A 13,431-nucleotide genomic window follows, 5' to 3' on the forward strand; every position below is an offset into this window, starting at 1 on the left:
CAATGTCATATTGACTTGCACCATTTAACATTGTGTCCTCTCATCATCTTTTAAATGTGTACTAATGCCGCTGTCCATAGTTGAGGTCTTCTGTCCACTCTGGTCTTAATGAAGGATTTTGTAACTCTTCTATTGTTGCATTTGCTTTCTCCGATTCAATTAAAAAAATAATTAACCAGTGTATACGGTTCTCTAACTCCAACAGATATCGTAACTTGTCAGCCATCATATCTCCAACTATACATGTATTCTTTGCCAGAGCTAAATTCTGTCCTCTTAATTTCTCAGAATGTGGACTTTCAATTGCATTGTGTTGTCAAGACAGATGTTTTTGTCAACCAAACCTGCATCAATGTCAGTTATACACACTTACTCGAGTGGAAAGGCCAACTATTGCCCTATCTGAACTTTCTTTCAACTCACTAAAATAACATATACATATTACACTGGTCAACACTCATTTTATTGGCAATCATAATAGAGTAATTTTGGGCTAACTTTGTGGTGCTGATTCCGAATATGACATTGTATCTGCTAGACTGTCAACAATATTTTAGATAATTGATATCCCATTGAAAAACCTAAAAATAGCAAATATTTCATGTCATGCAGAGCCTCCTTGCAAACTGCATTGAAATAGTCTCAAATCATACAAAAGTAAACATATGAAATACATAATGGCATTTTATTCACTATAACAGATAAACATAGTAAACTGAGTTGGATAATTACAATTAATGCATAGTAAAATTATGTTTATACAATGTTCTTTTATGTGGGTTATCAGGACAATCACGTTGATGACCTCAGAAATAGCCTGCCATCATGGGTTAAACGTATCAAGCTGAGAGTTTTCCGTCGGGTTTGAAAAACCAATCAGATTCCAGCTATCATTTATTTAGTACATTCTACAAAATGATAGCTAGAATCTGATTGGTTGCTATAGGCAACATCTCCACTTTTCAAACCCGCCGGAAAACTCTTAGCTTGATACATTTACCCCCATGTGTCTGTCCCATGTGGCTGGATACCATTCCTATATCACAATTATATCTCCTATCCCCTTGTTCCTCTCTAAAATCACCAAGACTATCCTGAAATATGTGTAAGTGGTTAGGGAGAAAGTATACCTTTATGCTCATATTAGTACACACATGTGTAATGTGTGTGAGCATGTTTTGCACCAGTTCCTTATAATTGTCGATTTGAGGTTACCCAATAAGTTATGGACAACTGATACATAATTTCACCAGGCAGAAGCTTCAACACCATTCATAAATGTTGTGGAATCAGAATCCTTGATAAGATTACAAATTTGATGGCCAAAGATTCCAGCTTTTAGTTTTTCCATACTTAATCCAGGGAACGATCTACAAATGTATTTGAAGCAATCGCCATCTTTATCCAAGGCTTTAACAAATTGTTTCATTAGTCCCAGCTTCACTCGGTTTCGATCGGAACCCCAAATCCAGGATCTGTCGGATTTCTCTCTACAATTTACGCTTACATTTTACGCTTAGTTGTTGAATATCTTAATAGGCATGATTAGTTTCTCTACCTTCCCCAGTCTAACAGTAAAATCTCCAGCCTAGAACTTCAAAAGCTTTGTATGGTAAACCTACTTTAGTCCACCTGATATATACAATGTAATGAACAAATGGCTTAATGTAAAAAATTAACAATAGCTCAATGGCAACTGGAGAGGTATATAAATAGTACATTCATGCAAGTACTTTTCTTCCGGAAACTATCCATTTACTTTGGCAAAAGTTCCTATCTCATCATGTAGAGGTGTTTTGGAGAAGAATATTCTCCTGAATGGGCTGTTGAGGGTCTGTGAATTTGTCAGCTTCCTTTGTTGTTAAGAACAAGTGTATCCCTTATGGTGAGAATTCTTTGGGCATATCAAGGCAAATGTTATGTTCTTCTGCTACCCAGTTGAGCAGGCGTTATTAAATTATTTTCTGCATTGTGAGAGAGCGAAACAGTAATCACTTAAAACATAAGCTTATGGCTTTTATATTGCAAACCTAGAGATCTGCTGGTATTCCTCAAAATTTTTTGAGTTTTCTCTGCAAAATATAATAATATCTTGCTTGCCGGTTTTGTTATAATATGGATTTCCACCAGCCTTTTGTTAAACTTAGGCAACTTCTCTAGTTAGCAGCTTGTAATTTAGTGACAAAGGGCCTGATTCATTAAGGACCTTAACTTGAGAAACTTCTTATTTCAGTCTCCTGGACAAAACCATGTTACAATGCAAGGGGTGCAAATTAGTATTCTGTTTTGCACATAAGTTAAATACTGCCTGTTTTTTCTTGTAGCACACAGATATCAACTTTAAATTTCAGTGTACAAATAAGCTATCAATTATTTGTGTGCTACATGAAAAAACTGTCAGTATTTAACTTATGTGCAAAACAGAATACTAATTTGCACCCCTTGCATTGTACCATGGTTTTGTCCAGGAGACTGAAATAAGAAGTTTCTCAAGTTAAGATCCTTAATGAATCAGGTCCAAAGTGGTTGAGGTTTTATTATGTCAAATGCAACATGTGTAGACCTCAGCACACATGGCATCTGTTCTATATCTGCTTTTCTGTCTACTGCAAGGAAAGGACTTATGTTTTATGTATCATTTTATGGGGGTTGAACATGTCCTTTCTGTTGCATTGCTGCCCTCTGCTGATATTTTGACCTCTCCTTCACTTGTAAATATTTTTCAATATCTCCCTTCTCAGTATGGGATGGCTGTTCCATCTTGACTTTCGACAGCGCTGAAGATAAGGGGTCATAACTCATTGGACTGGATGGCTCTTGTTTATCTTTCAAACTGTACTTTTCTCATACAAGTTAAGCATTCTCCAGGAAAATATTGTTCATTTCTGGAGTAATGTCCAGAAGCCATTGGTTGACAGGGAATTGAATAAGCACTATGGCAGCACCATAACTGGAAGCTGAAAAATTATTTGAAAGTTTATTTTTATACTTCTACTTGATGCTAGACATCTACTTTTTTGCAATATAATGTATATGGAAGTTTTGTCATCTTTGCCTAGCACATAATTATCATCATCATCATCATTTATTTATATATATAGCGCCACTAATTCCGCAGCGCTGTACAGAACTCATTCACATCAGTTCCTGCCCCAATGGAGCTCACAGTCCAAATTCTCCAACATACACATACATAAAGAGAGAGAGAAGGGTCAATTTGATAGGAACCAATTAACCTACCTGTATGTTTTTGGAGTGTGGGAGGAAACCGGAGCACCCGGAGGAAACCCACGCAAACACGGGGAGAACATACAAACTCCACACAGGCCATGGTCGAGAATCAAACTCATGACCTTACTGCTGTAAGGCAGAAGTGCTAACCACTTAGCCAAATCCTGCAATGAAGTGTGTCCCTGTTTCTTGTACTTTCTTAATGGAATTTTTAATTTCACTGAAGTAATAGCATTTGCATACTAGAGCTCAGAGGCAGAACTAGTAAGCTGTGGGCCCTGCTGCAGGGAAGTGGGGAGGAGGGAACCAGGGCCCACGGCTTCCTACTTCCGACCCTCTGCGTCTGTCGTGCAGCGGACTCCATTATCTCTAAGGGCCCCGGTGAAATGCAGCTACCGCACAGATGGTAGCTCTACCACTGCTAGAGCTGACGCAAATAGAATTAGTTTCTATAGTAACAGAGAAGCTTCAATGTGATTGGTGAGCAGGCCCAGGATAAAGTTTTGATATACTGTGACCTTAGCATAGTCACTGACAATACTAGTGTGCCAAAGGAATAACTGAAAGAAGGGCTCATTTACTAACAATTCATTTAGCTACAGAATTTGCGCTGAAACACCACAACCAATATTCATCTATCTATTGCACGTTAGATCATGAACGAAAGTATCTAATTGGCCGCCTTAATTTACTGCAAATTTTGCACCTAAATGTAATAATAATATATGGGCCTTGACATAATTTTAGGGGCAGTCACACAAGGCTAATTATAGAAAATGCGCAAAAACAGGTTAGAATTAACATCTGGCAAAACATGTATGAATTCAAGTAACAGTGCATTTTGATTCCCAGGTTTACTCGCTCTTTAAATATTTCCTGTGTTGTTTTTATTTTGTTTTTGTTTATTGTTAATTTCATGTAACAACTTTAAATTGACTTTTGCATAAATACCCCTCATTGTCTTTATTTCATATTGGACAACACTTACCTCATTTTACAAGTTTTTTTTATCTTGTCTTTAGTGTGTTCAAGCTGATACTCTTCTGTCAATGGCTGGAAAAGAACTTGGGAATAAGATAGACAATGACACAATGCAGAAGATATCAGTCATTCTACTGTATTACATATTGAATAAAAAAGACTTCTGCTCTTCACGAACTGGTATTCTTAACATGGATTACCTGTTCTACCGCAACAGTATACTCAACCTGAAGAAAGACGAAGACTGTCATTATCTGTCTACTAACGAATTAGAGGATATCCTACTAAAAACAAAGCATCATTTCCAAATATCTGATGGACAGTGGGTGAGATATTATTTCCTTATTTGCAAAACATCTGGATATTAATGTGTAGAATAAGACTTATGAATAAACTGCTTTTTGATCATCAAAAAGGTCAAGATTGAGTCTTGGAGATGCCTCCCACCTACAAAAAAGGCCTGTGCACAAATAAAACAGCCCCCAGTGCTCAACCTGGGCTGGATCCCACTATACCAGGGAGACCCCAGGTATGGCTTCCCCCTGCTATAGGTCAAAACCAGTTCCAGGGTGATCAGTGCTGGGCTCAGAAGGATGCAAAGAACAGCCTGGCCCTCTTCCCAGAGGCTAGATAAATGACTCCCCAAAACCCTTGTACACCACTTTATTAAATAAAAAATAAACATTTCTTATATTTTTATCTGATCCGTTGTACTCCAAATAGGAAATAAAATCTTCTTTTTTGATCTATCATAGGCTGAATAAAATAAAACACTCTGTAACATTCTCCTAAACACAGACCCATAAACACACTATGAACGACCAATGCAAAATAACAATAACCACTAGTAGATATGACTCAACTCTGCTTATGATTGGATCATGGTGAAGAGGTATCCTGGAGAATTCCAGCTCCTTTCAGTTTCATTTAGCAGTCATTCCTTGCAGTGTACGGGTGGGTCAGTTTTTATCAGGATTTTGGTCCCAGTCCTGTTAAATATCACAGCCCAGGGGGCTTGTTAGGAGCCCCACTGCTTTCCATCCTCTGAGGGGCAGGGATGGTGTTTAGCACCTCAGCTGATTGATCTTCTTTGCTCTTTTTTTATTTATTTTCCCTACACTGTACACAAAGGAAAGATTTGTCTTATTACAAGTATAGGGTATAAGGTTGTTTTTCCAGTGGTGCCTATAAGAGGCTTTGTACGTGTATCTGGAAGTGCCTTTGATGGAGCTGCTGGGATGACTGTGGAAACCAGATTCAACTGTCCTCCTTAACAGACCACACATCACATGTACAATAATACAGAGGTAGGGCAGCACTGGTTCGAATCCTACCTATTTAATCTCTCTTTCAGTGTTAATTTCTCTGGAACAACCTCCACTCCGCTTCCTTTATCAGTTGGAGAACCACAAGGACAAGTACTAGGTCCTCTGCTATTCTCTATCTACCCCACTTCTCTTGGAAAACTAATAAGCTCTTTTGGATTTCAGTATCATCTCTATGCGGATGATACACAAATCTATCTATCCTCTCCTGATCTCTCACCATCTGTGTTGTCCCGTGTAACTGACTGTCTTTCTGCCATTTCATCTTGGATGTCTTCTCGCCAACTCAAACTCAGTCTTTCAAAAGCAGAATTAATAATATTCCCACCCAACAATAGAAGCTTACTGCCTGACATTTCTATTTCTGTTGACAACATGACCATAAATCCCACCCCACAAGCTCGCTGCCTAGGTGTAATCCTTGACTTGCAACTACCCTTTGTTCTCCACATCAACTCTATATTAACATCATGCTGCATACATCTAAAAAACATTTCCATACCTCACACAAGACATTGCAAAAACCTTAATTCATGCACTCATCATCTCCTGCATTGACTATTGTAATTCCCTCCTTACTGGTCTTCCCACAATCAGACTCAAGCCCCTACAATCTATTAGCAGCTAGAATGATTTTCTTTGCAAATCGTCTTCATTGGTTGCCTTTTTTTCAACGAATCCAATATAAATTTCTTCTACTAACATACAAGGACATCAACAAAATTGGATCAACATACATCTCCTCACTTGTCTCAAATTATCTCCCAACTCGACACCTCCGTTCTGCACAAAATCTGCGTCTCTCTTCCACTCTCATCACATCCTCCCATTCCCGGTTAAAGGACTTTTTTACGCTGCACCCACTTTATGGAATTCACTCCCTCGCCGTACAAGACTTTCCTCTAGTCTTCAAACCTTCAAGAGTTCTCAGAAACCCTACCTCTTCAGACAAGTTTATAATATTCCTTTACCACCCTCTTAATCTCCCTAGGTTACCCTATTACCACCCTCCGCAGCTAGACAACACAAGACAACAACCCTCTGACAAACATAGTTGTGTGACTGATCACACAGTCCACTAAATACTTTTTAACCTTTGCATTCTAGCTGGACTAATATTTCAATATGATGTAGCACTTACCCTTGTGTATCAAACCATTGTCCCATAGATTGTAAGCTTGTGAGCAGGGCCCTCTTACCTCTCTGTCTGTATGTATTACCCAGTATTGTTTTATTACTGTTTGTTCCAAATTGTAAAGCTCTACGGAATCTGCTGGTGCTATATAAATAAATGTTGTTGATGATGATGATGATGATACTGTACCAAAATGAACAATATTGCAAAGAAATGTAAACTTGTTGCAGGTGAATTGCTTTGAGAGGGTTAATTACCAAATCGACTAATAAATCGAAAGTGTAACTTTATATATTAGAAAGAGAAATGTGCACAAAGGTGCGAAAACTGAATCCATAATATCTTTTTATAACAGATTTTTTAGTTTCTTCTTGTTAGCTGGTCACTGGAATATTTATGAGGCAACTGATGATAATAATGATAAATCTGATAGATTATGGTGCTTTACAACCTTCAGGGAGAAGTATGACAAATACTAAGCAAATATTTGTAATACCCTTTACTTTTGAAAGTGCCAAGAAATTGAAAATTATAGAAACTTGTTACTGATTATGTTGTCAATGTATTGTGTAATAATCGTAACATGATATAAGATGATACTTTTCAATGTTCTTGTTCCAAGTGTACCGATCTGAATTCTCTGGAGAAAGAGTTTGGAGTATTGCACAATATAGATGAAGTGGCGCTTCCAAGACTGGCAGAGGTGATTCTCACATCATCTATCCAGCACATCTGTTTCAGAAGGGAGGCCCTACCCAATGCAAACTTCTTTGCTGAGTCCATCTTCAAATCCTTAAACAGAACTAGTGAGCTCTTTGCTGCAGGTAAGTGAGATAGGTACGGTAGATACAAAATTACAACCTATTGATTATACTTGTATAGCACATATGTTTTATTACTATTATTATTTATCAATGATGTAACAAACATTATAAGGATCAAAGGGGAGGAGGCAGAATTTAAACACTGGCATATAAATACAACAAGGAACTTTACCCATTCACTTTAATAGCCCACAATTTGGGGTGCTGGTCTGCATGGAAGCCTTTCCCAGTACCCTTGGTTTATGGGTAATGGGGTGTTGAAAAAAAATCAGGATCCAGCATTGTTACTCCAATGGCCCCAGTTTAATAGGAATGGTGGGACTAAAATCCCTGCCTCATATATAAAAATAGTCTCAATACTCTTTTTCAATACAATGGGAAATATCTTCAATTTGGGAAACCAAACCAGATCTTCTTCTTTTAATCCAAAGGGATGTTCTTGTTTCAATCTGCAGAAATTGTATTAAAAAAAAACCGATAACAGACAAAACAAACTGATATGCAGAGAACTCAGTTGACCATGACAATAATAACATTACTCACCGATGTCTAACCAATTTTTTAGAAATAGATGAACTTATTAGAAGACTTAAAGTAGTAATGACCTGCACCAAGACAGACCACAACCACAGGCGGAAGGTGAGAAGTCTGGTAATCCCAGGAACAAACCATGAACAGATACCAGTTCCAGCAATGGAAAGTAATGAAGAACCAAAGGGCAAGCGTCGCGATGTTCCTGAGACCCGGGGTCACTCGGCAGAATGGAGCCAGGTAACGTTTATAAAGTCGGCATTTATTACTATTTTATATGTATATAATGCTCTCCAAGAGACACAGCCGGTGACCTGCTCTAAAAGCCCAGTACGTTGGGCAGTGGCACAAAGTCCTGCCGTGTTATTTGTACATTTTCCCCTAATTGTATAGCCCAGAAGTCTCTCTCATTATTCTAGTGGGACTATACTATTTTATTTGCGAGCAACAAGCAGGAATTAAATAAACAAATGAGTGAGTAGGTCTTAGGTCTTTGTAGGATGCTGTCACCAGTCCCTAGTGAATAGTTAGATTCCAATCCTTTCAATAATGGACTCCGTATAGGTGACAGACTACCTGGGAAACCTCTATAAACCATCACATAAATCTATACTTGCAAAACCTTGAAACAGTCAATGATGTGGAACAATTGCTCAGCACATAGTCGGGAGGCGACCAGGGGTATAACTTACAGTGACAGCAGATGAGAGAGCGCCACACTCCTTCTTTGAGGATAGATTGCACATTTGGTGGCTGCTTTCATCCTAGTGCAGCTTCCTTTCTATAGGGCTGCTTTCTTCTTCTATTGCTGCAAGGTTCCCACCAGGGGTTCAGGATGGGAATAAGCTGTAACACACAGAACAAGGGCTGACTCTGAATTAAAGTTACAACAGAAGCTACACCCTGGCAAAGAGACCACTTTTACAGGGACTGTGGGACTAAAAGAAACAACCCCTTTTCCTCCACATATAAAACACAATTATTTTATTATTATTACCATTTATTTATATAGCGCCACTAATTCCGCAGCGCTGTACAGAGAACTCACTCACATCAGCCACGGGGAGAACATACAAACTCCTCACAGATAAGGCTATGGTCGGGAATTGAACTCATGACCCCAGTGCTGTAAGGCAGAAGTGCTAACCACTTAGCCACCGTGCTGCCCGCACAATATACTCTCTTAGTTGTCAGCCTCCCTGCATTCATACTGTCAGCTACTCAATCCATTACTATTTAGATTTGGACGTTCACCAATTGTTTTGCATAGGATTTTCATTTCTGCGCTGTGGATACGCACTAATAATACGTTAGATATTTAGGTTTTTGTGAATCGTAGTCTTGTGTCTCCTTAGGCAGAACAGGGGTGCACGGCAGAGGGCCACAATAAGCTGAGTACACTAAGGACTTGTTCACATAAGTTTGACACAATTAGACAAGAATCCATCCTTGAATATGCCTTTTAGGGGGGCGTTTCTTGTGAGTACTAGAAGGCTGCTGACCATCAGTTGCCCTATCTAGCCGCTTCACAATGGCGGGTTGCATATTGACCAATTCTGCTGAAAGTATTGAATTAATCAGCATTACGGCTATATCATATAAGTCCCAGTCATCAATTTGCATGACTTATTTGTCATTTCCAAATAATTTTTACATTTTATACATTTATAACTGTTAAAATACTATTCAGTCCTATATATGACACTTCATTACATTATTATATTGGTCACAATTAAGGTAATTTGACTTTGCTACTAACACTGTCAAGCCACATCTCTATGCTATCATTAGGTATAAATAAATGTTTTTCCGTATTTTTAGGACCAGCTTTGCTTTAATGCATATGAACTTGTGAAGATTGTTCTACCAAACAGCCAGTCTCCTATTTCCCGCGAGCACTTCAAACAGATCAGTCCAGCTATTATTCATCAACTCCTGTCTTGCACGTGTCCAGTAGAGGACTACACTAGTACACAGCTCCCTCCTCCCACCACTCTCGAAAGTGAGTCTTACTCGTGTATCTATTGTATATTGAAGATATAGGAGATCCATTATCTGGAATGCTTGGGAATTGACGTTTTCAGGATAAGGGGCTTTTTCTTGGTGCACCCTGTCTAAACTATTCAAATTATGTTGAAAAGTGAACAAAGCACCTGGCATTCCCCCTCCTCTTCACCTAAAAGAGAAACAGTGCTAATAAATTGATTGAATCTAAAAAGACCTATGTCTGTGATAAAAATATAACAAAAATGTTTGATAAAAATCATAAAAATAAAAACAATCACACTGAGCCTACCTTGATCTTGATGACCTATAAGCATATCTTTGTAAATACTTAAGGACTGCTTTTGATTAATATATATATACATATTCATTAATAAATACATAGACATGTGCATATATGGTAGAGAGGGGAGCTGATGTTATTTGCTATTGGTTATAACTATCGGTAAACATATAGAAAATAAGATGTAACCCATCTATATATCTATTTTCCTCCAGCCACCCCCTTAATAATTCGAGTAGCTATCTTGTGGACAATTTCAACTTTTTGTTGGAATCTACTCAAGGAGCTAGACAACTGGAGTTGTCATCCACTTTTCATGTGACCTCCGTTCAACCACTAGGGCAAGAAAGAACAAAGTTTAAAAAGTGCTGAATTGATTTTAGAAATTTTCAGGTTTGGGGGCTCATTTTTTTACTGATGAATTGTTCATTTTTCAAGTCTTCCCCAGGCAGCAAATTACACAAAGTTTATGTAGGTGTGCTGTCACCATTTTTGTGCTTATTTCTGTTTAATTTCTGTATGTTATGTTATTATCACTTATTCAATACACATTGTGACTGCTGTCATATTAAACTCCATTTAGTAACATTATGTCTTTGTGTTCCTAAATAATTCATGTGCCAGATAGGCTTGGTTTTCTTATAAGACTATGTTTATGCAAGGAATTGTTTGGCTTACAGTAACTCTGGTTAAAATAGGTTGTGATCCCATTTTGGGATCAGTCAGGGGGTAACTTAAGACTTCCTAAAAAGTGTCAGCTCTTAAACTAAAAGTTAGCGGTGAAAGTGCTTTGGGATTTTATTTATTTTTAGACAGAGAACATACCCTTTCACACCTGCATGTTACGTGCACCCAGGTGGGTCTGGTTGTGTCAAGCCCACATAGAGAAATGAGAAAAAAGGGACAAAGGGGGTTCTAACTATTTGTTTGCTGCATAAAGTTTACAAAGGGCATCATCTACCAAGCACAGAACAACCAAAGCGCAGCACAGAATCTTCTTTGGTGATGTCACACACCTCAAATTGATTTCCCAACTTGACTTTGGCCAAAGTGCATTGGTTTGCAGAGCAAAATGTGTCACTCACCGGACCGTGAGTGCCTCTTCCCGGACATTTAGGAACCGTGGCCGTCCACCATCCTGAGGGTCTGCGCATGCGCAGCCCTTTTCTATACTTCAGTGTATACCCCTTTAACTTAATTGGCAGATCAGGCAACCTCCCTATATTAAGCACCTGTGGTCACCACCACGTTGCCTGATCTTGGAGTCTCATTCCTCATGAGTCTCTGAAGGTGTTCCTGTATTACTTGTGTATTCAGTGCTGCTGATTCCTGTGGTTTCCAAACCACTTCTACTACTGTGGTTCCATACCACTTCTACCATCAACTGTATCATCATGACTGTTTGCTGATTCCTATCCGCTGCCTCCGTGCACTACAGTCTTTTACACCACTTCAACGTTATTTTATATCAATGTGACTGTTTACTCATTGCTATCCGCTGCCTCCGTGCACTCCAGCTTTTACCTCACTCACCTGCTTCTCATCAAGTCTGTTTGCTGATTTCTATCCGCTGCCTCCGTGCACTACAGTCTCCTGCTTGCAACTCGCCTGTGTTCAACATCGTGACTGCCAGCTGACTACTATCCGCTGCCTCTGTGCACTACAGTCTCCTGCTTGCAACTCGCCTGTGTTCAACATCGTGACTGCCAGCTGACTACTACCCGCTGCCTCTGTGCACTACAGTCTCCTGCTTGCAACTCGCCTGTGTTCAACATCGTGACTGCCAGCTGACTACTATCCGCTGCCTCTGTGCACTACAGTCTCCTGCTTGCAACTCGCTTGTGTTCAACATCGTGACTGCCAGCTGATTACTATCCGCTGCCTCCGTGCACTACACTCTCATCTCATCTTTGCTGTGACTTCCTCGAGACTGCCGCTTTTCATTACCATCTGCTACACTTCGTGATCTACAGCTCCTGCCCTGCGCTGCACTCCTGTTTCCCATCGCTGTTGGTTCCTGTGGTTGCTACTGGTTACCTCCGTGTGCCGCTGAGTCCTGCCGCTGTGGTCAGCGCTATCGTCCATCTCCTGCTGATCCACTCTCCACGCCTTCACGTGTTCCACTGGCCTCTACCCTCCTGTCAGCATTGGATTTGTATCTCTTCTACTACCCTCTGCTGGATCATCTCCATTCTCCTGGGTTTCCTATGAGTCCAGTTCCACGTGTTGCTGACTCCTGTGGATTCGTGTCCCTGTCGGTCTACTCACCTGTGCGCTGCACCTGCTAGACCGCTGCTTCTCCTATCCAGGGACTTCCTATCCAGTCGGCCTCCAGCCGCTCAGGTACCGCTGCAATCCCATCTGACTGCTACTGCTGAACCACGGTATGCATACTTCTCATTGACTGTGCTGTGTATTGCATATCTTGCTGGACTGTGTTTGGTTCTCTCTGGAGTCTGCTATCCGCTGAGTCTATTGCCATCATTGACTGTGTTATCATTGTGCTGGACTACTTCAAGAGACTTTCTAGATTGCAGACCTGATCAGTCATTTACATATATATATACCTATATTGTGCATATTACTGTGGATCGTGTATAAGGTGCCTGTGTATATCCTGTGTTGCAGTCTTCCCCCGTGCACCTCCTCACATATATATGCAGTGGTACAACTTGCTGGTGTCAGACCACTGATCCCTGTTTCCGGTATCACCTGTTCCATTATCCTCTCACATAGCAGTGGTACAACTTGCTACCGCAGACCACTGACTACCTGGATACCTCCACTTGGATTCCATTCCTTCACTCAGACAGCGGTACAACTTGCTACCCGCAGACCGCTGACTCTCATCACCTCCTTATTTCTGTTGGACATTCCTCCTCACTATAGCAGTGGTACAACTTGCTATCGCAGACCACTGACTACCTTCACGTGTCCTTGTCCATACAGTTCCTTGTGTATCATTACCTCATTATTACCAGTGTTGCTAGTCATAGACTTTCCTGAGCATCTCATCGGCCATCATTTCATGTTCCGTGATCACCCAGCTACCAGAGTACCCTACTACCATCTACATTGCTCTGGTAAGCCTACCATCTGGTGATTCCTGGGTAAAGA

At 40.0% G+C, this 13,431-nt stretch overlaps 1 protein-coding gene across 3 annotated transcripts in view; it reads left to right on the top strand.

The window, feature by feature from the left end:
* The window catches only part of SLC39A12 (solute carrier family 39 member 12), a 68,873-nt gene that overhangs the window by 9,401 nt on the left and 46,041 nt on the right, over positions 1–13,431 (top strand). For all 3 annotated transcript variants that reach the window (XM_075211921.1, XM_075211919.1, XM_075211920.1), the window contains exons 2-5: positions 4,254–4,538; positions 7,295–7,496; positions 8,062–8,267; positions 9,849–10,029. In XM_075211921.1, the coding sequence (XP_075068022.1) occupies positions 4,254–4,538; positions 7,295–7,496; positions 8,062–8,267; positions 9,849–10,029 (874 nt within the window). The remainder of the gene's footprint in view (positions 1–4,253; positions 4,539–7,294; positions 7,497–8,061; positions 8,268–9,848; positions 10,030–13,431) is intronic.

Source organism: Mixophyes fleayi, chromosome 5, assembly GCF_038048845.1.
Source record: "Mixophyes fleayi isolate aMixFle1 chromosome 5, aMixFle1.hap1, whole genome shotgun sequence".
Lineage (NCBI taxonomy): Eukaryota > Metazoa > Chordata > Amphibia > Anura > Limnodynastidae > Mixophyes > Mixophyes fleayi.